This window comes from Elgaria multicarinata, chromosome 10, assembly GCF_023053635.1.
Source record: "Elgaria multicarinata webbii isolate HBS135686 ecotype San Diego chromosome 10, rElgMul1.1.pri, whole genome shotgun sequence".
Taxonomy (NCBI): Eukaryota; Metazoa; Chordata; class Lepidosauria; order Squamata; family Anguidae; genus Elgaria; species Elgaria multicarinata.
The window spans coordinates 45,811,640-45,839,333 of NC_086180.1; the positions used below are offsets into that span (position 1 = coordinate 45,811,640).

At 40.8% G+C, this 27,694-nt stretch overlaps 1 protein-coding gene across 1 annotated transcript in view; it reads right to left on the minus strand.

The window, feature by feature from the left end:
* Nucleotides 1–27,694, minus strand: part of INPP4B (inositol polyphosphate-4-phosphatase type II B) — a 257,893-nt gene that overhangs the window by 115,701 nt on the left and 114,498 nt on the right. The window contains exons 8-9 of the mRNA XM_063136347.1: nt 13,338–13,388; nt 7,563–7,642 (exon numbers count right to left, since the gene is read on the minus strand). Coding sequence (XP_062992417.1) covers nt 7,563–7,642; nt 13,338–13,388 — 131 coding nt within the window. The remainder of the gene's footprint in view (nt 1–7,562; nt 7,643–13,337; nt 13,389–27,694) is intronic.

Here is a 27,694-nt window from a genome sequence, read left to right on the forward strand (position 1 = left end):
ACATACATAAAAATATGCACAGTTGAAAACAAATTAAACCATGATCCAAGTTAAAACAATATATAATTATGCCACTCAGAGAGCAATCCTATGCCCCCCAGACATCATCCAAGGGGGGGGGCATAGGATAGTTGAGTTTCCTGGCTCCAACTGCACTCCTCCCCCCTCCCCTGACCTCTTACAGCCATTGTTAGCAAAATAATCAACTAAGGTGTTTTTTGTAAACTGCCCAGAGAGCTTCGGCTATGGGGCAGTATATAAATGCAATAAATAAATAAATAAATAAATAAATAAAATAAATCCACACCAGCTCGCTCGCTCTGAAAATGGGACTCAGATAATGGGGCATGGAGATGGGGAAAAGGAAGCATTTGGAAGCAGGGAGGGAAGGAGAATTTGGCAGTGGCCATACGACATATCCTATGGCTGCCCCAGCCTACTTCCCTTCTGCTCCGAGGCACCACTGCTGGACGGGAGAAATTGCACATCTAGCAAAAATGCAGGACGGCTGGAGCGATGAGCGTGGAGGTGAAGATCACCTCCGCTCTCCTCCTGCCCTGCATTGGATACTTGGCAGCTTCTGAGTTCAGAGGCTGCTGACTATTTGGGTAGGATTGCACCCTCAGAGTTTCAATTATTCTATTCAAGTGTCACAGGCATTTCCCCATTATACAATGCACACAACTAAAACTTGCAGTCTAATAAAATATATACATTCCTTTTAACTGCAATTCTTGATGAAAAGAATAGATTTTTAGTTTTATGACAAAATCCCTAACGCATTTTAGAAGACTACGATTTCCATGTAGTTTCACTGATTAAAACTGTGAAGAATTTTTGCTTCCAGAGAGTTCATGTAATAAATAAAATGTCACTGAACAACAGATTATACTATTCCTTTTGTTCAACCTAGTATAAAATTTTATTATACACTTTGCCAAATTTTCTCTCTACTTTTCTGGAGATCTGCCCAGTTCGTAAAGCCAAGCTGACACCCATCTGCTTCATAGTGGCAAGTCACAACCAGAAACAGCTAGGAAGTTCTATCTGTATGTTAGCTGTATAAAACAGATCTAATTAAGTTGATTTGCGAGGAGAAAAAGCATGCTGATTCCCATATTAATTGCAGCATTTGCTAAGAAAGAAACATACACCAAACAACAGCAAACATTCTGCAGGTGTTTCCAAAAACTTTGTCATCAATTAAGCATGCAAAATGTGGTTCATGTCTAATGTTTTCTGAATCCTTTGAATCTCTCAACCTCAGTTTTTCATTTGCATGTCATATCTCAAAAATCTATTAGCATTCAGATTCCTTAATATATGAAATATGTTGTAGTAGAAGTACAAAGAACTCTGTTGGCTTAAGAAACACACAAAACCAATAAATGTTTACATGGCAACCAAATAGCAGAATAACCCATTTATAGCCTAACTGTTTAATATTATTTTTCAGCGCTCTCTCTCTCCCTTGTTCTCTCTTTTAAATGTAGTAAGTTCATGTTTGGTAGACTTGTGGGAAATCACTTGCTAGTTGGATCACACACATATTTGAGTTAGGAAGTACTGAGGTCCTGCTCTGATTATTGGTTATTAACTAACTGATCAAGGAGGGCAAGACCATCTGAAAGTGATACAAGACTGTATCCCCAACCCCTCAAATTCTATATTTAACAAGCAAACCCCCAAGGGCAGCCAAAGACATACAATTTTGTCAGCAAAGTAGACGACAAATTCATCAAAGTGGGGGAAAGATGGCTCCGCCTCTGGGTAGTTATAGCATTGATTGACCAAGCCATTAATCACTTATAACAGCTCCACAAGATGGCACTTTGCAGACACAATTGCAGCAGTTAAGAAAAATATTACTCATTGCTGTAGCAGAGCCTACGACAGATATTTTTTACATCTATTCGATAAGATGTGAGTCATCTGCCCTCCTGCCTCAGGTCCTCAATATGCCAGAGACATTTAAGCAGTGCCCCATTTTATATGGTACTTGTGTTAATAGCACAAATGGTAGAGCAGGTATAAACTATAAATTTGACCACGTGGTTCCAACAATGCATAAATTAGATTCTCTAAGTGATGCAGAATTGCCCTGGGGCCCTATTAATCTGACTTTCACCCCCTCTTCCCTTTTGGAGGGATCGGCCTTGTATCTGATATCAGCCTGCAGGCCCAGATTCACAATTTATTGAAGCACATGGGGGCAAGGGTGAGACACTCATCTTCTTCCCCATTATGTCAAAGCTGCTTCTATTAACATGAACTAGAGCTAAAAGTTGGGGAGAGCACTGGGGATCCTATGTGCTTTAATGAAGCTACCATTTTACAGGTCAAGGATGCTATCAAAACAGTAGTCAAAATAAATGGAAATACTTCTCAAGGAGATATTCATCAGTGCTCTCATGCTCACACATCCATTCAGTTGGCACATTTAGAAGCATGGCTTTGAAGAAAGAAAAGCATAAACAAGCATATATATTTTTGTAGGAAACTGCTTATTAGAAACAATGTGATATAATTACATATATGAACAGCAGCTTATATTCCAACATTTACAAATTAAGCATAAAGTTTGTAAGTTAATGTCAAAATATGGACCAAGAAGAATGCATACCATGTCTGAAAAACTGATTTCTGAAAATCAAATTAAATGAGTGATAGGTCAAGTCTATAAGTTAATAGCGGATCTAGATATGACTTCTTCTATTGCCCATTTGACCAAATGGAATAATGATTTGAGGAAAGAAGTTCTGCAGGCAGTGTGAAATTGGATTTTGAATTCCATGCCACAAGCTGCATCATGCATGAATTTCAAGGAATTTTTTAATAAATTATTTCAGAGATTGTATTTAACACCTCACAGAACCTACCCAGAACCTCCCATTGTGGGAGAAGTGGATCCAAGCAGGCTAATATGCACATACTCTGGATTATCCTAAGGTTAGGTCAAAATTTAATTAATTAATAATTAACAAAAATTAAAAACTTCATAGGATATAAACTTCCCCTGGATCCTAACATAGTCTTATTTGGCTATATTAAGAGCAGCGTGAATACACAGTTGACATTGAAATAGTAGTACACATTTTCATTGAAGCATGTATGATTTTACCATGTATTATTCTAACTAATGGAAAAGATTAATGGTCTCATTGCACTGTAAAGTAAGCTCAGTGTATTTTATAAATATGTATGTACCCTGTTTTGGGTCCATAAGGTAAAAAGTGGCCTATAAAGAAACAGCATGAAAATATGGGACTTACAGGGTTATATGGTTTATAGTGTTAGGCTTCCAAATTTAATAAGAGTAAGGGAGGCAACAAAAGGATCAGTTTATTGAAAGTTGGAGTTTGTTTGTGATGTATTAGAACAACAAAGTTCAAGATGCAACACAACCATTGCATGAAGATTGGATAATGTATTCATTTTGTAACAATCCATTTTGTAACCTTAACAAATCAGAAATAAAGAGAAAAAAATACTCACATATATGTAAATACTCTGAAATGATTATACCCTCCTTAAACTACAGGGTAGTTTAAAACTGTTAGGAACATAGCAATCTCAGGAATTATGATTGCTGACTCTATTCTTAAGGCTATTCTTAAGGCTATCAATTCCCTTCAATCATTTATTCCTCTTAGAATCATTTGAGGTAAATCACTGTTATTTCACTTTATAGATGGGGAGCTTGCACATGTTGTACATAAGACTATTCCATGTGGCCACCACAGAGCTGCTCTGGCTTAGAGCACTCTGGGGTCAGCAATGTTTTACACTGTCTATTGCATAACATCAAATAAAGTGGTGGTCCAGTACACAGTGAATTCCTTGATTAGTCAATGATACATTCAAATTTCTTGCAGCAGCAGAGAGGGGGAGTTCATGGAAAAGCCTGAACTTCATTATTATACTATATTTTGGTGCAATTGGTCCAGATAGGGACATTGTCTCGGTTCTTTACCATTGTGTAGCACCTCCTCTAACATTACAGCTGCCCTTTAAGAAGTTGTGAATTTGCAACTTCACTTCCATTGACAGTCTTTTTAGCAAGAGGTAAACCCAGAAGTTATCTGATCCCAGATTCAGAATTCAATTCCCATTTCCCATTTTTGGAGCCAAACAACAAAATATGTATTCAAGTCAGTGGCGTAGCGTGGGTTGCCGGCGCCTGGGGCAAGGCAAGTATTGTGCCCCTAATCCGTGGACCTTTAGCAGTCCCTGAGTCCCTTCCACCAGTCCAGTATTGAATCCCTTACCCACCCACCCAAGCACATGTATTATGTTTTAAGAAAATACTGATCTATTTAAAGTAAAATTAATTTAATACTAGTATACTGGTACTTACATTTATTTAAAATCACCTGGTTTTAATACGTGCAATTTTTCAATAACAGTATTGAAATCTACATTGAAATCTCTCTCAATTGACAGTATTCCTCCTCTTCCTGCATTGTGCACCTGATTCTTTTCTATTTAGCATCATGGCTGATATGATGACCTTGATATGATAACCGATCACCTTGCAGGCTGCATTTCCTCCCAAACGGGCCTCTCTAGCACACGCGTTGCTGTTCTGTCCTCCTTCTGGATGACTTAGAAGGTAGCCAGAGCAGCAACGTGTGTGCTAGAGAGGCCCGTTTGGGAGGAAATGCAGCCTGCAAGGCTTTCCTGATCTGTGCGTAACAAGAAAAATGCTGTAAAATGTTACGTGGCAACGTTTTTTTGCCCCGTCTACACAAATTTTAATTTTTTAATTTATTATTACTACAAGATGAGTACAAGAGAGGAGTTGGAAGAGGTTTTAAAAGATAAAAAATTAACTTGGTTAAACTATTGGCAATTGGAACAATGGACTAAAAATTGGGTAAGAGAAAATGGAGATTGTAGAGAGTTGTCGAAGTTTGAGGAACTAATTGTCAAAAAAGAAATTGATAAGGGAGAAAACACAGTGATAAAAGGGTTAATGAGTGAAATATATAGAATATTGCTTGAGAAAGGGTTGATGGACAGTTCAGGAAAATTGGTTTGGGAGACAGATTTGAAGGTACAAATAGGACAGCAGAGTTGGGAAGGATTATGGAGACAAAGAGTGTTGAGAAATATGTCAGTGAGAATAAAAGAGAATTATTATAAAATTATATGGAGGTGGTACCTAACCCCGGTTAGATTAAATAAGATAAATAAACAGCATTCAGCAAATAGTTGGAGAGGTTGTGGGGGAAAAGGAACGTATTTACATATGTGGTGGGAATGTAAATATGTGCAAAAGTTGTGGAAGATGGTGTTTTCTGAGATTGAAGAAATCGTTGGAATGAAGATAGAAGAAACACCAAGAGTTGCATTACTCTCACTATATGATGATTTAAAATGTAAAAAAGAAATTAAGGAATTGATAACAAATTTGCTGACTGCAGCAAGGTTAATTGTAGCTAGGAACTGGAAGATTCAAGGTGATTATTGTATTGAAGAATGGTATAACGAAGTATGGGATATTGCTATTAATGATAAATTAACATGTAACATTAAAATGAGAAGAGGTATAGCAAAAACGAATTCTTTTGAGGAAATTTGGAAACAGTTCCTAATATTTGTGTTTGTGAAGTGGGAAACCACCAGCAGAAGAGGTGTTAAGATTTTGGAAACAGGAATGATCCCGAAGGGAAGGGGGAGCACTTGTTGGATTATGTTGAATTATGTTGGATTATGTTAACAATTATATATTCAAGTAATCTGTTATGTACTGGAATTTGTTTTTTTCTTTTTCTTCTTTTTGTATGGTATGTTAAACTAAAATAAAAAAAAATAAAAAATACTACTTTCTTTTTTATTTTATTTTTGAAATTTTTGCACCCCTAAGAGTTTTCCGCCCAGTGCAACAGCCCCTGAGCCCCATGCTACACCACTGATTCAAGTCTGTATGGTACACATTTTTAAAAAAATAACTCCAAGCCTGGAGAAGGAAGCACATGTACAGAGCAAACATTACCTGTTGCAGACATAATGCTGCCAATCTCTTTACCATGGTTAAGAGAGAGCAGAAGCACCACAACCTTCTCTCTTCCTCCCTCCAATGTAAATTCCTCACCCTCTCTTCCTCTTAGAAGCTTTAACTATGTTTCAGAGCTATATATACACTCATGCAAACCATGGTTAACTAACTTAGTGTTACCATAGATGTAATGCTAGCTGAACAGCATCATTGCAGATGAAATGCTAAATCATGATTGACACAGACAAGGTAAAGAAGCAGGGAATTCACCCCAGAGAGTGCCTGTGTAACAGGCTGAAAGTAATGGGCAGTATCCTATGCGGCACTAGTGCTAATGTAACTTATGCTGCAATAACGCAATACCAGTTGCTTTTGCAGGGATGGTGAATGCTAATATAAATTGAGTTGCACTATAGTGTTTGCTGGTATGATAGGTTTTTCAAAAACAAAACAAAACTGTCACGCCAGGAAATGCTATTGCCTTTACACTAGGTACCTTACTATAGTGCAATGTAATTTATGTTAGCGCTAGCATTGACTATGTCTACACTGGGTATGTCTACACTGGGGTACTCAGAGATGGAACAAAAATGGAATTAAATATATTCACTGGTCTGAATGCCTGAAATATCCTATGATTGACTTAAGTTTTGTGCACTGTAAAAACAGCAGCATTTGAGATGGGCATCTGATTAGGGATGAATGGTTAAGCCTATTTATCATTTGTGTCAGTTTTGCGTGTCTTCATCCATAAGTCCATTTGACCTCATTTCCACCTTAACATGCAGTTTTTTTAAAAAAATCCTTACAAAAATGTGTCTTTGAATAAATATTTAAATATATTTTTCAATGCGCTCTACCCTAAAATATGCATTTAATATGAATTGTACTCTGAAATACACCATTTTACATGCATTTTACCCTAAATGCATTTTGATAGTTGTTGTTTTTTTAGCTGTGAACTGCATCACAAAATTCAAAGAAATGCATAATTTGGAAAATAACTGCATTTCAGTCGTCACCTTAATTTAGATAGTGTGGATTGGATTGGATGCAGACTGAACAAAAAAAACAGCATTCCTGTATCTATTTGACCTGTGGCCATTTTGAGTTTCTAACCACAGCCAAGCAGCAGTCCTTAAGTGTTACATAGAGTGACCATATGAAAAGGAGGAAGGGGCCCTGTATCTTTAACAGTTATATTGAAAAGGGAATTTCAGCAGGTGTCATTTGTATGCATGCACCACCTGGCAACATTCCCTCTTCATCATAACAGTTAAAGCTGCAGCAGTCCTGCCCTCTTTTGTATCTGGTCACTCTACAAAAGAGGGCAGGGTTCCTGCAGCTTTAACTGTTGTAATCAAGAGGGACTTTCACCTGGTACTGCATGCATACAAATGATACCTGCTGAAATTCCTTTTTCTATTCAACTGTTAAAGATACATGAGCGCTGTCCTCCTTTTCTTATGGTCACCCTAGGTTACAGCGTTGTTGTTGTTGTTGTTGTTTTTTACAGCTTTGTTAATTTGACGTGATTTGCAATTAACACAAAGATACCTACCGCAGGCTAAGAGTCAATTGTTGCTCCTTTGATTTCACCAACTCGCCTACTTTAAATGTAGCGCAACCCAGGAAGCTTCTCTAGAAACCAAAAAGAATAAAAGAGGGGAGAGGATGAATAAGACACAGGAAGAGGAGAACACCTTTATTAGATTTCATATGTTTTAATGGTTTCTTTTTCAATCTCATGCCTCCAAATCTTACCTTGGTAGCAAGAGAGAAATATTAAACAGGAAACTATTCTCTTGATCTATTATCCTGCAGGATGCCTTCATAGATCAGTGACACTATTATCAATAATTTGCTGAGCTGAGGCAGGAACCTCTTTTTCATTAAAAACAAACAGAATGACAACCTGACAAATAGTATGCTGAAAACATACAGCTGTAAGAAAGGATGTTTTAGGGTTTGGTTTGGTTTGTAGCATGAGGCTTTAGTCTTCCTTTTCATGCAACTTTTATATCACAAGTAATGTTAAATCTGCAGAGTTTTTATGGCTATTGTTCTTGCTGCAATAATTTCTCAAACCTGGAGGTACTATCATCCTTATTTGTCAAATAAAAGCATATTTGCTTTTCAAAGCTATTTTTATGTACTACTTAAAACATGGTATAAATAGTAACGCTACATTTTAGCAGTCCATCACAGTGTTTGGGGCATTTGTTTCCTTATTTCCATCCTAGGAAAGCCAACTTAATTCTAGTGAAGATGCAGGGAAATATATTCATCCTATACTGACAACATTTATGTTGATATTATGTTGATCTACATGTTACTATGCCCATGTGTCAACAGCAGCCACTTGCATTACTGAAAATGTGACAAACCAGCCATTTGCAGTATTCAGTATGAAAAACTAAACCTTTGTCTCTCCCTCTTCATCTGTTTCATTGTCTCTTTAAAACATTCCAACAATATTTCAGTTTTAAAAGATAACTTTAATGTCAAAAGATTTTTGTTTCCTTGGTTGCAAGATAAGATTACACTTATCTTCTTCAGTTCCATGAAGACTGAATGGAACTGAAGACTGAATGGAACTGAATGGAACTGGTCCATAGACAAGTAGTTCCATCACAGCACAACTACACAATCAATTTATGTGTCGTGAACATTCCTCCTTTACATTACAACTTTCCTGATGGCCCCTTCTGAAGAGGATAAACACACACACACACACATACTGCCTACATGGTCCTACAGAATATACTTCTTTGGGTCATGCCTCAGAGGTTCATAAACTACCACCAGCTCCATTATACAATAGTAATCTACTCCCAAGTAGGAGCAACTTCTAGAGTGGTCTTTGAAGAGTGTGTTTCATTTTCTCTGAACGTAGGAGAATCCCCATGACTTCCTCTATACATTCAAGGCCTATAATGGTTCTCAACCATTAGGCATAAATTCCACCTAAGTACAGGATTTTAACCTGGAAAAGGTTTGTTGTTGTTGTTGTTTACTGATCATACACTGTAGAAAAACAGTAAAGGCCATGGATAGTTTTAGAAAAAGAAATCAAAAAGTAAAATAAAGCTTATTATTTTGTATTTTTAGGTAAAACGCCCAGAGAGCATCGGCTATGGGGCAGTACAGGAATGAAATGAAATGAAATAAATAATAACTTCTATACACAAGCTTGCCTGGATGATAGTTCAAGCCAGCCCTACAGTAGCTAAGCAATCCTACACAGGTATTCAGATGAGCTGAATGTGAGTTCTTTCCCATAGGCACCCAAGCCTTTTACCAAAGGGATCTTTGGTTGAAGATTGGTTTAGCTTCTGAGTTGCTGGCCCAATCAGCTTCGATGAGGGTGAACAAATGTAAGATGGCAATTTGGGATTAGCTAATGTTAACCAGAATCTCATAGTCAACTTCAGTGATAGTACTTCCTTTGATGCTAGACTTTGCCAAAGTCCAGCTGGAACAATAAAGTTTTTGACTGCCTCCAAAAACACTTCAAAGAAGAAGTCAGTCTAGCTCCTTGGGAAGAGAGTTCCACAGCACTGGAGCAGACACCATGAAGGCCCTCTTCCGCGTTCCCACCAGAGAAGGGCTTCCCCTGAAGATCTTAAAGCATGGGAAGGCTCATAAGGGAGAATACGGTCTTTCAGATAACCTGGACCTGAGCCATATAGGGCGTTATAGGTCATAACCAGCAAAGGGAGAGGTGGGTAAGATATTATTAAGAAAAGATCCACATTTCTTAGTACTGACACTTGAGCAGGCATGTTTAACAAAACCAAGAGCTCTGTACATGCTTTGTCAGTTTCTCCTTACAGATGCATGCTTATAGATGACCTGTTGTACCAAAATCAATCAAGTTGTGCTTTTCCATTACAATCTCTCTCTTCATAAGTCACTGAGCCTGCCTTATCTCATTTCTTCACCCATTTGATAAACAGCTCTTTCTTAGCCTAGAGCTAACCAGAGCTTGCAACTGTGTTGCTGATTTTCAAATAGGTTGTACAATGATTTTGAGAATGATGGGGCGGGTTCATTATACAATTTATATAATGATGGCATACTTTTTAATGTGCCTACTGTTTGCATCATGATTTTCTCTCATTCATTTTGTTAAGCAAGTCTTTGTAACTCCTATTTTACAGTCTGTGAACGAATAGTGATATTGGGTTGGATCCTGAGACCCATGTTTTGAAGGAAGCTCATGGAAGGGAACTTTCCAGTACCCTGCTCCCCTGAGGAGCCTCACTGGAGGGTCATTGGCCCCTATTGAATGGGATGGAATGGGAGGCAGTGTTGGGGTGTGCAGGGGGAAGGGGGAATTTGTCAAAATTGTCCAGAGGCACCTTCCGTGAGGGGAACTCCACTCACAACATGGTTCTGCTGACTTTGACCAATTCTGCCTTCTGTTCTAAATCCAATACCATCCAGTAGAGGCCCATGACTCTCCAGTGAGATTTGTCAGGGAGAACAGGGCACTGCAGCAAGGAGGAAGGGGTGGGAGAGGCCACTTCTGTGCGCTTCCTCCCACTCACAGATCTCAGCATCCAAGCCACTAAAAAAGTAGAATTTAATGACATTTATGTCATTATGTAAATAGTTTTGCAGTATGTGAAGAGTTTCAAATGCGTTTTTTAAAAATACAGGGGTGCACAATCCCAACCAGCCCAGGGTGCTCTGGCCCTCTGCCACGAATCCCCACCCCTACCCCACTGATTGTACTGTTGTAGTTGTAACCTCTGCCAACCCTTCTACCATTGCCAATCACTAGCCTCCTCTCTACCCATTTCTTGCTGCTGCATACTGTGGAATGGGATAGGGGGACTGAGGCTAAGAAAGACTGGCTTGCCCCTGATTTGGAGCCCCGACTCTTATCCATTACATATATCAGCTCCTACTTAAGGAAGAACTTAAAGAGCATTCTTGCCTTTTTCTTGGAAATCATAGTTAAATGGCTGCAGTGATGAGGCCTGTAGGTAGATTTAATTATTGATGAGGCCTGTAGGTAGATTTAATTAGAACTAGTTTGGAATGTCTATGTAAACTTGTGTCTGTCAAAGTTCTCACAGGAATGTCTTGGCCTTAAAGCTGTTAGACTTCTCTGGGGAACTGATAGCGAGTTTTAGAAAGGTGTTGAAGGAGTCACTCAGACTGTAGTGTCATCTTGGTGGGCTGAGCAGAGCCACCCTGTTTGGGCATGGGTACGAGTTACGGGCTGAGCCCCTGTCTGTCAACTGGTTTTGAACAGGCCTTCATCTCCCTTTATTAGGTGGAGCAAAGGTGAGGAGCCTTTGCTAGGAACATCTTTCAACTCATGGCCTGAAATCCTTCCCTGTTTGGAACCATCACCGTTTGGGACTTTGAAAGCACTCTGAACATGGATTCTCTTCTATTTGGACTCTGTATTACTAAGGACTGTGCCATGAAATGGTTTGTTAAGCCTTTCAAGAATTCCCCATTGAGACGGCCCGAAGGAGCATACCAGGAATCTTTCCCTACCCTTGGTCGGGTTTGGAACCCGGTTTTGGAACCGTTGAGATGACAACTGGGAAACCAGGTTTGTTAAAGCATTTTGACTGTACGTTATCTTGTAACCTACAGTGTTCTGACCATCAATCAGCTTTAAGTGTTTATGGATGTGAGTAATCATTAAGCTTTTCATTGTGAGATTTCCCCTTTTGAGAAGTCTCACTGATTGAGTGTCCTGTGTCAGTTTGCCAGCACATATGAATGCTGGAGGAAACGAGAATCATGACACCTATAAAACACCAAACTGGGCAGCATATTCAGAAAATATATGATCTTAAAGCACTCCTTCTGGCAGCATTAAATCCAACATTCTCAGTCATGAAGTATGTTTGAGGGAGGAGCAGAAAAGAAAAAGCACCTACAGGAGGAAGACAAGGCAACAGCGAATTGCTTGTGTTTTAGTCACAGCATGATGTATTAGCTGCATCCCCCCTTCTTGGGGGATGAGAATGAGATAAGGCAGCTATTCCGTAGGAAAAACTAGTGTGACATGAAAACAGGCCTAAAATGGGAAGGAAGCAGGTTGATGAAATATATCAGTATTGTTGGGAAATCTTGCACTATCCCCAAATTTATGCCAAAGGTGGTGGCTGCTGCTCATCATCTTTATCATTCCTAAATTTCAATGTAGCAGGGAATCCCTTGAGGATTTTTGACCTCCAAACTTTACCCTTCAGCTACCATTTATTGTCATGGCACGTGAGTAGAAAACCCCTCTTAAGCTAAACTGATGAAATTGGTGACTTTTGAGTATGAGAACATGGCTCTGAGCTCAGGGAATTTGATCTTCTCTAGTGAGGCTGTACTATATAACATCGTGCTTACAAATGGGTTGGCTGGGCGAAGAATTTCTCAGGCATAGCACACTGCGTTAACAACACTAGAGAATGCCTGTTAGCACCTAGGGATGCAGTGGGTGAAGTTTAGGGATCCAAAAACTCTGGCACAATGAGCGTCATCAGACAGGGGGGAAATCATGTTTCCCTGCCATCGCTTTGCCTCCTGCTTGTGTCCCACAATAGTGACGAACAGCTTCCTCTTTCTTCACACAGGGAAGACGGAGGAAACAAGCAGCGACCATGTGGCCCGTTCAGTGGGTGTTTTTATCACACTGCTTCTCCTGCACACAGCAGGAAACAGTGTCAAGTTTCATCACACCCCAAAAAATGGGATTTTCCAGGTCTTTTTTTGTGACGGAAAAACAAGCGGGAGACATGCAGGAGGCGTGTGGGTGGCGGACGGCGTCGTGAAAAGGACCCACAAAAATCTGTGAGTTGTCAGTAACAAGCATGCTATAAAACGCTCATCTGATGATGCTCAATGAACATTTGGATGTTATTCCTGAAATAATCTAACGTGCCAGATCAAACTTCATAACCTATTCCGAAGTATATGACAATAACATAACTTCTAACTTCAATTCATTACTTTAGGAACTTAGAAGAAAGAAAGAAAGAAAGAAAGAAAGAAAGAAAGAAAGAAAGAAAGAAGCATTACATTTTATCTTGATAATTTATTAAAGCATTTCCCTATTACACCCATCTACCAAGAATCCAGATCGGTGCTATTTACACAAAGGTATGTTAACTTGTGTGAGCCTTCTTCACTATGACAAAAAACAGTTATGTATTCAGTTCTATGGACAAGTAGATACTTTGCACAACTTCCATCTAAGAAGAAAGTTCATAAATATCTACAGACCACAATGTTAAACTCAAAGACATCCTATACCTATTCAATTTTGTTTTTTAAAAGGTATTTTATATATCCAATGGTGAACTTAACTTACCGCAGTATCTGTCCTTGGCTCTTTGTTTTCTGCCAGGATGCTGGTGCGGACCTAGAAAAGAAAAGTTTGTTCACTTTTTGAATAAGACATTGTACTAGTATATGCTTCCTATTGCATTCTTTAATTTTTTCAAGGTATCATTTTGAAATACTATTAACTTTTTCCCCCAGTTAGTTGGAATTCCATCCCAGATCTACCTACAAAGCAACTGTTAAGTATTCTGAAACCTACCTGATATTAAATTGTCAGCATTTATGAAAATGGTGGCCCATCATTTTAGAAGGTGTGCCAAAAATCACAGCCAATGTATGAGATTGTGCCACTTAGTAGTGCAGGCTACAGTACTACTGTACTGTAACCCACAATAGTCTACGAAACTGAAGAGTAAACAAAAGCACAATGCAAAGGAAGCCAGGCAGATGGTGCTATATAAATAAATAAATAATAATAATAATAAGCTTGACCCTATGCCATAGTCAGTCTGTGGGCCCTCCAGCTTCTGTCCATGGGAGCCACAAATTCTAGTGGCACACGCTGGCCACCCCATCCATTCCTTAATCATGCAAAAGCCATAGTCCTTCATATATATGGAACACCTGTAAGATTAGGTGTTGATAAATGTAAACTAATGATATTCTAATTAACATATGGTTTTGGCTTGCAATAACTTACTTTCCAATATTGAGTAATTATGTGTGTATAATTTCACAAAAGGCATTTCGTTTAAATCACTGCCAGAACCTTCCCTTTGGTTCTTAATTTTCTCTACAATTTTCAGAACACACACACATGCATAGCAATAAAACAATGATGATTAGCAACGATTCACATTAAAAGTTAATGTAAAAAGTAACCACATCAACAACAGTGGTTTTAGTAATTTTCCACCTCTTATATTTTTCCTTCAGCCTATAATTCACCATTACTTTTGTTTAAAAAATTGTTACTAGTAATTCATTTCAGTACAATGTTAACAACATTTGACGGCACCCGAAGACTGACGTGATACAACATGCATATCCAAAGAGGTAGTTCATAGGCAGTGTGGTGTAGTGATTAGAGTGTGGAAATGGAGACTCAGGAGATTGACGTTCTACTCCCCAATCAGCCAAGAAAACTTTGGGCCAGTCATAGACTCTCAGCCTAATCTACTGGACAGGATTGATGTGAGGATAAAATGGAGGAAAACCATGTAAGCTGCCTTAGACTTTCCCAAGAGGAATTTTTTTAATGTAAATGTATAAATAAATAAATAAATAAATACTATAAACATTATAAAACTCTCCATCTTCTTCCTTTCCCGTTTCTTGAAGAGAATTTCTTCCCAGCTCTCATCCCACTATCCATTCCACCACTTTGCTCCCTACTTACTTCATTGTTTCCTCCCTACGTACTTCATTATTGAAACTATTTCTGATTTGCCTCCTACTCTTCTGGGCCTTTATTATTATTATTACATATTACTTTTTATTTATTCTTCAATCTTTTTTATCCCTTAATATGATAGTATCATACATTTTAAAAATAATGAATATCAACTATACACATAACATAAATAAATAAAAGCTCAAATAGGAGGAGTACCATTTAGCAAACATCCATAAATTCTTGCTAAGAGCTAAATATGGAAAACATATGTATGATACAAGTAATTACTGGCCTCCAGGCTTGAGATATAAATTGATATTTTGAATCAGATGTTTAAAAGACTGTCAGTTTAACCAGCGTTCACTCTCGCACATTTTATTAAACCTATCTAAAAAGAATTATCTCAGATGTGACTTCCTATGACTTCCAAAAGATATTCCAGGGTTGTTGCTAGGTGTGTGTTATTTACTATGTGTTTAAGATAATTCTTGTTACATCTTAAGCATAATGGTTGAGAAGGCATATTATGGAGTCCAAGGCATTTCTAAGTCAATGTCTTGTTAACAGTATTGATTACCATTTCCACGGTGCTCAGTGCCATTTGGATGCTATTTGGAAACAAGTCTTTCTATAGCTTGGGGCTATGGAGAACTGGTTATCTTTTATGGAATAAAAAAATGCCACATATCTTCCAAAATATTTCTTTGTAGGTTGTTAGCCCATTTATTCCCATACAATTTCCCTTCTAGAATTTCTATATTATAAGATATATATTTTTGGAGACAAGGGGCAGTATCCAACTTTGTCATTCGGTTACCGCAAATGGTTTTTTTCCCCCCTTTTCTTTTTTTTCTTGATTTTTTTTTCTTCTTTTAATTCTTACCGCCCCCCCCCCCCAGGCAGGGGGGAGCAGGTGCCTCTTCCAGCCGTGGCTCGCGCCCAGCCCCACTTCGCGCCCCAGCCCAACCGGCCCAGCCCTCAGAGCCAATCCTTATCCCGAAGTTACAGATCCGGCTTGCCTTACCTACATTGACCGCAAATGGTGTTAAACTTGTGGAAACTTGGTTTTGAACTAATCACAAAAGAAGAATCCACCTAAAGTTACATTTGCACAAGCTTAGTTGCACAAGCAATTTTGCATCTCTTGTGCAATGCATTCTGCAACAGCTTTGAACCCATTCTGCAACCAGCTGCAAAATCCATTTGTGTAACTGTTTATGCAACTGTTTGCACCCATTCTGCAACCAGTTGCACAGCTATGCGTTTGCATAACATAGGGTGACCATATGAAAAGGAGGACAGGGCTCCTGTATCTTTAACAGTTGCATAGAAAAGGGAATTTCGGCAGGTGTCATTTGCATATTTGGAAAACCTGGTGAAATTCCGTCTTCTTCACAACAGTTAAAGCTGCAGGAGCTATACTAGAGTGAACAGATTTAAAAGAGGACAGGGCACCTGCAGCTTTAATTGCTGTGATGAAGAGGGAATTTCACCAGGTTCCCCATATGTACAAATGATCCCTGCTGAAATTCCCTTTCCAATACAACTGTTAAAGATACAGGAGCCCTGTCCTCCATTTCATATGGTCACCCTACATAACAGAAAAATTCAGCAGAACTCCACTGGTGCTCTTTGAGTTTGCGGACTGTCACTGTTGGATACTGCCCTAGGTTTTTTATTTTACTTGACAGTACCAATTTTTCAAAATCAATTTTACCTCAACTAATATTATACTTCTGGATCTGACCCTTTAAAATGTCTTATGTACAGTCATATTGAGATCAAAAGTCTCAGAATACATGTAAGACAGTTTTACTTGCTCTAGAGAAAACACTCCTACAGCAAGTTGTTTTTAAGACACATTATTTTTAAACCGAACTATCTCAGCAAATGGTCAGAGGACATTTTCAATGAATCCTGCTTTCAATTTTTGTCCTATATGAATAGAAGAAATAAGAGCTTCATATTGCCAATACCCAATAACTCATTTTGCAGAGATGTGTTACACTGAAAACAAAAATAAAAGAGTAGTGCTGGTGGCATGCATAGGTGCCTTTATTAATGTTCTTAATATTGGAAATAAACAGTACTCTTTGCTTTTGTTCTTTTAAATCTGTTCGTTTACCAAATAAATGATATATTTACAACACATTAATTTTAAGAAGGGTGTTTTTTTCCTTTCATAATTCTAAAAAACATGGAGATTATCTACTTATCTGTCTAAATCATGTTTCTGCCAAAGATTAAAGTTACCAGAATGTCCACCCTAATTATATAATTCATCCTTGATGCAATGGGAGATGCTAGTTTACAGCATACATTCAGGGTCTCTGTCTATGCAACACAAATTTGTTTCTCATTGTCTGTATTCATTCAAACAAAACAAGGCTGGCCCAAGATATTTAGCTGCCTAAGGCAAAGGACGGAATGATGCTCTCTGCCTCCCCCCTCCCCAATTCCATGCACAGAAACTGGTCTGTTCAGCAGTTGAATCTTTTTTGAACACTGGTGAAGGGACAATGATGTCTTCTGCCTTACCAGGCTAGCTTAGGGAGGCAGGGCAAGCCACATAGAACACACAGCCCTGTTCTCCATGGGCTTTGCTAGACCTGCTGGGATAAGCCGGCAGGGAGGCGGGGCGACGGCGCGCTAACTTTAAAGCGGCTGCCCAGCCTCCTAGACGGCTGATGCGTAGGGACGACGCAAGCCCTGCAGCGTCAGCCATTTTTTGGGGGGGGGGGTTAAAGGGGCCACGTGCGGCCCGAAGCCGAAGGCAAGGTAAGGGTTTTTTTTACAAAAAATTAAGGCCCCCTGCCCGCCCCATCTCCCCCCTCCCAATGCCTGATGACCCCTCCCCCTCGCTTACCCATCCCCCCACCCCGTGCCCGATGCGTGGCCTCCCCTCACCCCGTGTGCCCGGCTGCTTTTCCCTCGCTCCCTGTGCCGTGCCCGGCTGCCTTTCCCTCGCCTCCTGTGCCAGCCCTCCACCCTCCTCCATCGTTGCCCTGTGCCAGTCCCCGTCATCTCCCATGCCACCCTCCACCCTCCTCCGTCGTCGCCCTGTGCCAGCCCCCGTCGTCTCCCATGCCGCCCTCCACCCTCCTCCGTCGTCGCCCTGTGCCAGCCCCCGTCGTCTCCCATGCCGCCCTCCACCCTCCTCCGTCGTCGCCCTGTGCCAGCCCTCGTCGTCTCCCCCGGGATCCTCCCTCCTGGCCCAATGGGCACAGCGCTCAGCGCTGTGGCCAGTCTGCGGCTTTTTGCGGCTACTCGCGAGTAAGGGAGTAGCCGCAAAAAGCCACGGAAGTCTCTAGACGTTCCGCTGCTCCGGCCTCAGGCCGGAGCTGTGGAAAAGGCGTGCCATAAGCGACTTCGCTTATGGCACGTTAGAGGAGGCTTCAGTGCGGCCTGGAGCCGGATTCCCCTGTGCGTCATGTGGAAGCACAGCAGGGAAACCGGCTCTCAAAGCGTTAAGGCCTCGTCTAGGAACGCCCATGGTGTTGCCACCACTCCCCATCTGCCAGGATCAGGTACTAATGATGAGTGCTTTCAGGATCCAGGCCCGAGCTCAAAGGGCTGCTCTGCTGCAGAGTGCTGGCAGGACTCAGGCCCTGGCCAGCAGCAGTTCACGATAGGGCAATTTGGTGCAGCTTGGAGCAACTAGAGTCAGGGCTATTTAAGAACCACATTGTGACTCCAGCATTTGCCACAGCAACATTGTTCCTGTGGTGCTTGGCTCCTGTTCCTGGCCTTGGACTGCTCTCTGGACTATGCTCTTTCCTCTGCCATGCCTTGACTATTCAAATCTTGGACTGTGCCCTTGCTTCTGGCCCTGTTTGGACCCAGGTTTGACCTTATTTATTTATTTATTTTATTTATTTATTTATTTATTACATTTTTATACCGCCCAATAGCCGAAGCTCTCTGGGCGGTTCACAAAAATTAAAATCATCATAAAACAACCAACAAGTTAAAAATACAAATACAAAATACAATATAAAAAGCACAACCAGGATAAAACCATGCAGCAAAATTGATATAAGGTTAAAATACAGAGTTAAAACAGTATAATTTAAATTTAAGTTAAAATTAAGTGTTAAAATACTGAGTGAATAAAAAGGTCTTCAGCTGGCGACGAAAGGAGTACAGTGTAGGCGCCAGGCGGACCTCTCTGGGGAGCTCATTCCACAACCGGGGTGCCACAGCGGAGAAAGCCCTCCTCCTAGTAGCCACCTGCCTCACTTCCTTTGGCAGGGGCTCACGGAGAAGGGCCCCTGTAGATGATCTTAAGGTCCGGGTAGGTACATATGGGAGGAGGCGTTCCCCCAAATAACCTGGCCCCAAACCGTTTAGGGCTTTAAATGTCAATACCAGCACTTTGAATCGGGCCCGGACCTGGACTGGCAGCCAATGAAGTTGTAAAAGGACTGGCGTAATGTGATCTCGCCAGCCAGTCCCTGTTAGTAAACGGGCTGCCCTGTTTTGTACCAGCTGAAGCTTCCGGACCGTTTTCAAAGGCAGCCCCACGTATAACGCATTGCAGTAATCCAAACGAGAGGTTATCAGAGCATGGATAACTGTAGCTAGGCTTACCCTTGATCGGCCCTGTATTTGCTACTACCATGGGCCCTGTTGAACTCTGGTCTCCACCACTGGGTTGCCTACAGAACCTCGCCCCTGCCTATTGCTCCCGCCATGTTGTGGTTATACCAATAAACCGCTCTATTCTAACAGCTTGTGTGTGTCTTTGTACACCTTCACTCTCCTGGGTCCTGGCACTCCGTCTATGCTCCTAGCCACCCATGTCCCGGACTATTACACCATCTCTCTGAGGTAGCTATCTCACTGTGCTTAATGATAGGGCCAAACCTGAAACCAAACTGAATCCTAAAAGTCACTCCTTTCTCTTTGGCAATACATCTCAATTCCAAATGCCAGTCTCTCCATATGGAATGCCAGATGTCCACAAATTCCCTAAAAGTCTCCCTATTTCTTTGGAAGCAACCAAACACCCATATCAGAATTCTGGACCATTGGACTTGCTAACTGGAAGTTATGGGAGTTGTAGTTCTGAATATCTGGAGAACACCAGGTTGCCTATCCCTGACCTATACAAGGCCTGGACCATACTCAACTCTTGCAAAGCCCCTACCTTCTAAATTAGGCTGCAGAGATTTGAGAGAAACCAGGAGTGGGTTTTGTGTGTCTGGAATGTGAGCTAAGTTCTGGTGCTGAAAATAAATTTCTTGTCCATACATGTGTTCCTTAATTCTAAAAGTATGTGTCTGTCCCCACTTCCCAAACTTGCACACCACCGCTCTCACAAGCCAGTATTTTGCACCAGGGTCCTGCTGATGGACTTGAAGTTCAAATAAAACACAAAGTAGAACAGACTGAAGTCTGCCCACTTCCGAGATATAGAATATTGGGAACTGGAGTCCAAAACATCTGGAGGGACCCAAGTTGGGGAAGGCTGAGATGCACTCTTAGACTTATCCAGTAAGGCTACTTTTTAGGATTGCTGAGGGAGTGCTTGGGATATAAAATCTTTTTTTTTCTTCATTTGTAACAATTATGTAGCTAGCAGACCTGTTCTATGTTATGATCCATTAATGCTGATATTCAGAAAAGCCAGAAAAATGGACTTTTGAATCCATAGCCTTAAAATAAAGCTATTTTTATGCAAAAAGGAAAGGGCTAGGTAGTTTTCATCCCCCAGCCTCCAGGAAGATGACAGAGAGAGAAAAGCTGTCATCAGATCTCTCTGTGGAAAGCTAAATATTTCTGCACTTCCTTAAAAAAGAAAGAAAAAAGAAAAGTCTCATACGTTGCACATTTTAAAAGGGATGCCACATTGTCAACAGTTTTCTCCACTGCTGTGGAGAGAAATGCTAGGTTAGATTTTGCACTCTGAAATTTTAGTGAAGAATCCTTATATTGCCAGCATAACCATTCTATTCAGGAGCTTCACTGAAAAAATAATGAAAAGAAACAATGCCAATCCTTACTCCACAGGCGTTGTTTTTTAGTTGTGAGCAGCATCCTCCCAAACTAAATCTGAAATAATAATAATAAACTTTTACAACTCCTCCCTGTCAGCATGCAGGAGATATCAACAATTTTCATCTTCAAAAAGGACACAATTTTTCTATTGGCAGTATCCAATGGTGTCATTCCTCAAACTCAAATCATGCTAGCGGAGCTCCGCCAAATCTTTCAGTTTGTCAAGCACTTGTGCATTGCACGAGTGGAGCATGTGCTAGTAAAACACTCGGCCCATTGTCCTGAAAGTTGTTGCTCACGTGGAACTTGGTTGGATTTTCCCCTTGCGCATAGTCTGGAACCTACTTTCCACCAGTGCAACATCATTTGCACTACTGGAATGACACCGCTGAATAGTGCCCCTTGTGATTATTATCTGAAGCCCAGAGAGAAAATCGCTTCTTGCTATAGGACTGGACTTTAAGGTGACATGGCAGCCAATATCTCCAAGGCTGATACCCATCTAACCTGTACACCTGGGAAAATATGGCAGCATAACATCTTTGTCAATATCTGAGGCATTGTATCCTCTATTTGCAATACTTAGAAATTGCCTTCTAATTGTTGCAGAATGTGAACTGGTGAGACCAGGGCTCTGCATTGATGGGGCAGCATTGCCACCACTTTCCCACTAAACTTCGTGGTTTCACTCCTCTGGGGTGGTGGTGGGTAGTCCCGACGGATGGAGGCAGCATGGGCTTTCTGGTGGCCATTCGGCTAGCCGGATTGGCTTCTGACGAAAAATCAGAGGGTGCCAGCTGCCTAGGAACGCCCCCAGAACAACCCCAGAGTGAGATCATGCACCAGAAGAGTTGTGGTGACCTCACTTCTTTGGAAAAAGTTGGGGTAAGTCCCCAACTTTTCCAACACACAGCTTTGGGGAAAAGCCCCGCAGTGGCTGTGAATTGGTGGCTGCATCATATAACCAACACAGCACTAATTTGTAGCCACTGTGGGGTTTAGAAGACATTTATACAGCCCCCAGAAGAAAAATGACTTGCCCAAGTCTTCTCCCATAACACCTAAAGCAGAAGAAATTATGTTTCAATTTTTCCTGTATTTCTTTCCCCTTTTTTCCTAGGTAGCATGCAAAGCCGCTCTGAATGAACAACATGAATCAGGTTTCCCCAACCTGGTGTCTGCCAGATATGTTGAAGTACAACTCCCATCATCCCTAGTTGGTATGGCCAGTAATCATGCTGGCTGGAGATGATGTGAGTAATAGTTTGACACCTCTGCAGGTCTCCTGAGGAAGGCTGATGTATAGTATAGCCTTGCAACGTAAGTTTGCAACCAACTTTTTTAAAAAAACTAGTGCCGCTCCATTGTGGCCAATGCGTAGCAAATCTAATACAGTTGTCTTAGGCTAGCCTCAACAGTTTAACATTCATATATATTTGTGGTCATTTTCGTTCTGTCGATGAGTTCGAACAGCTGCAAACTGTACACACACCAGGTGTTATTAATTCTGGAAACAATACCAACTTTGCTTTTAAAACCTGTTAAAGAAGATCCGGTACATCCTAACCCATACGGAAGATTACAAAGGAGGAAAGTGTTCCTAACTTAAGAGAGCAACTGTTCTTCAAAAAGGGTTGTTAATATGGTCAGTCTTAGACAGGAAAAATTAGTCCAGTTAAGAATCTACTACATGCAAGATTTAAACTAAAAGCCATAGGAAAGGATGGTTTCTTTCGGTAAAGGACAAATTACTCTTATTAAAATGTACAACGAAGGTAATACCCAGACTCCCAGTCAAACAATTACAGGTGTTTAGGGACGCGAAATATTAATGGTGATGTACAGTCTAGCTTATGACCTGTTTCTTTAAACCATTTTGTTTTACAACTGAGAGGACTATTCAGCAATCAGGATATGCTTCATATCCTTCCAGATTATTTTAGTTTGAGCTGGATTTTTAATTGCTATATGAAGTATTTTAGAAAACCCCACATGGCTCATCTCATCTTCAATATTTACAGTTAAGTAGAGTAGCCTGTATTTAATTCAAGCATACATTAATTTGCTGCTTGTTCTCATGTGGCTCTTCTACCCTCAATATCAGCATGCAACCATATCTTCTACTACAAAGTTTTTTGTATGAAATTCACCAGCTCCCACTTTTGTGATAATGAAAAGTGACCACTGCAAAACTTATCATTTCAATTCATTCAGCGTATTTCCATCTTTTCCCCTAAAAAAGTACACAAACAGTTAATGATAAAAGCAGTCTTCTTAAAAGTGATTCCTAAATCGAAAAACAGACAGTGGATTTATGGAGAACTGAACAGTGCCAATTGCAGCTGAACCTACTCCCTTGGGTCCCTTTCGGCTAGAGTGGGGAATGATTTTCCTTTCAGCTGCCACATCTCTGTGAAGAATGGCAAAAAGCTGCATGGGAACATCAATGTTTATGTCTCAGTCTTGTCAGTACCAATGTGAATCACAAAACAGACATTATTTGCTCAATATTTGTATATTCGCTAGAAGGGAAAGACTTTCTCTGATAGTCTGATCAACGTTCACAGAACTACATTATTACTTGGAATTTAACATCTGCAAACTTGAAGTCAATGCGTTGGATCCAAACGGACACTTCCACATGTGGAATGCATCTTACATTCTGCTGTTTTACACCTTATACTAGAGCAGTGGTTCCCAATTTGCTAAGAACTGCGGAACCCTTGTTTTTCAAATGCCAAGCCAAGGACCCCCTACTTTTGAAATTTTTGTTATCTCTATGGTAGTTACCTGTGCGAAGCAATTTTTTGGATAAAATAAGGCGTAACCGCTAATAAGCAAAGGATTTTAGGTATACTAAAAATCAGGCCATGATATTTGTGATATTACTATGCAAAAATGACAATGATTTAGTTAGGAATATAAAGACAAATTTAATTTTACTAACATCTAGTTTACAACTGAACAAATTATGACATGTCTAGCAGCTACTAAACGTAAAAGTGATGGGAGAAATCATGCCTCTTTTTGTCCCGAACAATCCCTTCCACATCCGGTTCAATATTTCCCACTTTTAACCTCAGATCTGGATCAATATCGAGCTGATTTCTATGCTTGTTCTTCATATAACAAAATGTTGAAAAAGTTTGTTCACAAAATTATGTGGAACAAAAGGGAACTAGATGTTTCAAGGCTTTTTCACCTAACTTCTTATAATCAGAAAAAACCTTCACCCAGAATTGGTCCAGTCTAAATTTTTTGAAAAATGATTTCAATGAACCATCACAAGTCACGTCAACAAGTGCATCTTGCTCTTCCTCAGAGAGAGTTGTTAGTTGTACATCACCGCATTCAAAAGGATTCCTTATCCATGAGTTTTCAGGATTAGGTGCAGGGAAGTAATCTCTGAAGCTAGTCACTAAATCACCGTTGAAGCAAACGGAGTGCAGGAGACGGCATATTTTCTTTAATTAAAATGCGGACCTTGCAGAACTAATATGTGAATGGTGCCACGGACCCCCTGGGTGGGTTACACGGACCCCCTGGGGTCCGCGGACCACCAATTGGGAACTGCTGTACTAGAGCACGACACCCAAGACACCTCCTCAACAATGAAACCAAATTTATTTATTTATTTAATATCTTGCTGTTCTCCCCACAAATGGCCCTCAAGGCAAATGGATCACTATTTGGCACTATAAATTGCAGGTATGAGCCTCCCAATCCAGTCTAAATTAGCAAGGGGGGAAGGTTGAAGCCCCCTATACCCCAGGCTAAGGTCCCAATCCAGATTTGGGGGCCTCGTCTTATACTAGAGTAAAAATGAAAGACAAACATAGCTACTTACTACATCTTTAATGTAATGTCTGCTTTGGCCCAAACCCTAAACTTTACTGGGTAATTAGTTATCTGACAACGAGAGTGTGAAATGGAAGTCCCCCTCATCCAGTTCAGATCTCTATCCTTCTGTCCAGATGTGTGAGCCACCACGTGCATTAAATGAATGACATGTTGAATGCCGTAAGTCTTAACCTACCTGATAAGTCTGCCTTGGCATGAATGTTGAGTACACCAACATAATCCCAGTCTGTCCTGAATGCCCCCCTCCTCTCTGGCCATTAAGCCAATGTTGGTGGTACACTGAGAAACCTGGGGAGGGGTGCACAACTGGGAAAGATCCAATACATACTAGGTTGGCATCCTCTTCTAAGATTAAATGGCGAGAACAATCTTTTTTTGTGATGAACCAACCCGGCATTAAACAGCAGCACTCCCCGGCCCAACAGCAAATTCACAAGTTAACATAGATCACTGAAACTGAAAGAAGATGTGGTAGAGAATAAGCCCTCAAAAGTCTAACTTGATGCTTGTGACTTCTTGCACGAAGAGGAACATACTTTCTATATAACGTACCTTCTATAAACACTGCAAAGTCTTGTACAAACTCCAGTGGAACAGTGTAGAGGTAATTTCCCCGAGACTCATGGTTAATGAAATGTACCCCCAAACTCTTTTCTTCACTACATCATAAATATGCAAGTGGGTTTAACAAGGGGCTATCTTGTAAGAGCATTTGTCTTGTTTTAAATCTTTACTTTTCTCTCTCTCTTCTTTCAGAGATTCAGGGTGAGAGAGTGGGTGGGTTGCACACTAACATGAGGATGTGCATTTCATCCTTTACATTTAGCATATATAAACTGAAGCATTCCACCTTGCAACTAGAACCCACTCCTAGGCTCTGCTGAGAGACTCTGCTGAGATTTTAAGCCTTTGGCTCTTCCTTCCTCTGAACTGTTTCCACTCAAGTTGATTATTATAAGAACTTGAACCGGTGTTCAAGTTTGCTTTTTTTCTTTCCCCTCCTCATCCCTTTCCCCCCCTTTTGTGTCACATCTTCTAGATTTTAAGCCTGAAGGAAGGGACTGTCATTCTGGGCTGTTTTTGATCTATTGAAACTTCTCTGGGAACCTTTTCAGCTGAAGAGTGAAATAAGCTGAAGAGTGAAATAACAATAAATGCTTTAAATAAATGGCAATTCCTTTTCCGTATATCTGATGTCAATACATTGATAACATATCATTCATCTGGCAGGTACTTTGATTCAAAATACTGAAGAAAGATGGTTTAGCTACATATGAATGTAATGCACAAAGGCATTTCCTCCATTTTTGTTACTACTCAATTATTCTCAGAATATCTCATATGGCCAAATATCTCTCACTCACCGTTGATTTCAATGGCATTTTCACTCCCAGCAAGCATTTCTATATTAAAGTTGTCACTTACCACAATCAACTAATAACCCTCTTGAATTCCTAACTGAATTGAATCTTTTATAAAGTTCTTCAGTTTGTATTTCAAGTGCCGAGATTCCAATAGGACCAAACTAGACACGACATGTAGTTGCAAGTCTTTCCACTTTGGGGTTCTTTCTTTCTTTTTCTTTCTTTCTTTCTGAAAGGTAGCCTTGAGAGACTGTCATTGAGAATAGAAGAATAGCGGGCGGCAAGAGGAGCTAGGCATCTTGTCTGATTTCCTCATAGGTGGGAAAGCAATGGGGAGGGGAAGTATTTTGAGCATACACATGGAAGAAAGGGAAAAGTCCCACACCCTGGTGCTTCCCTGCTCAAACTGGCAGCTACCCAAGGCTGCTTTGCACTTAAAGAAGAGAACTATGTGGGAAAAGAGATGTGAACTGCACAACACATTTAGTTTGGCCCTAACCCCACTAGAAAACAAAACTCAAAAGAAAAATGGGTTTGAAGTCATAAGCCTGGCAGCTTTCCTTTCTTTAAAATGACACAGAATTATTCATGTTTCCAACCTTCCTGCTATCTACCGCATAACATATATTAAGTATCTCAACAGCATGACAATCATTCGCATTTTATCTAATTTTTTATTTTTAAAAAAGACCAGCATCATGTCAGTAAACTGTTACTGAGGGAGCAGCCTGTCAATTTACCTCTTAATACTTACTTCTTTAAAAAAATAAAGTAACACCGTGCAATGGATGCTACCTTACACATAATTCTTACTGATCACTGCTTAAAGCAAAACTACACATTATGCCAGGGGTCTTCAACGTGGCACCCATGTCACTAGGCTGAGGCACTCCACAAGCTATTTTCTCTCTCTGAAAGTGAATGGAGCCGGAAAAATAGAAGATGAAGAAAGAAAAAGGAGAGTGGGATGGGGGGCAAAAGGAGAGAAAGAGGGAAATGGGGCGAAAGAGGGCAGAGAGGGAGGCAGAGAGTGGGTGAGGGAAAAGAGAGGGATGGAGAGGAGAAAGAAAGAGAGGGAGAGAGGGAGAAAGAAAGAAAGAGGGAGGGAGGGAGGGGAGAGAGTGGAAGAGAGAGGGGGAAGAGAAAGATAGTGGGAGAGGAGACAGAAAGAGAGGTGGGAGAGAGGGGGAGGAAAGAGATGGGGAGGGAGGAGGAGGGAGAGAGAGAGAGAGAGAGAGGAGGAGGAGGAGGAGGAGAGGGATAATGTCATGCCTCCCCATGATGCTGCAGTCTCAGAAGAAGAGTCTGCTTAAGCGATAGAGGAATCTGATTTAGGGCCTAGGCAAATTTTAAATTGTCAGGGTGCTGGGAATTTGTCTGTGGCTAGTTTCACAGTAAATTGCAGTCAAGGGGAGGCAGATAATCCTTCTCCACTATAGTGACCAGATGCACCAGAAAACCCTGGAGACCTCTGGAAAAATGAAGATCTCCAGGGCAACCGGGCCTGGGCCCCAATTTACTGGGGAAAAGGGCCGGAGGACACGTTCCTGGACTTCCGGGAACACGTCCTCCAGCCCCAGCCCCCGGCGCTGAACTAACCTTCCCCTGGGCCAGCACGATCGTGCAGGCCCAGTAGAAGGCCGAGGACTAGGACTTGATCATCCGGGCTGGGGGCTGGGGGACAGCAAATGCAAGTACAAGTCTATGAAAAGCCTCACAGTACTTTTCATGGCACAGATCTTAGATATCCAAAGTCCAAATAGC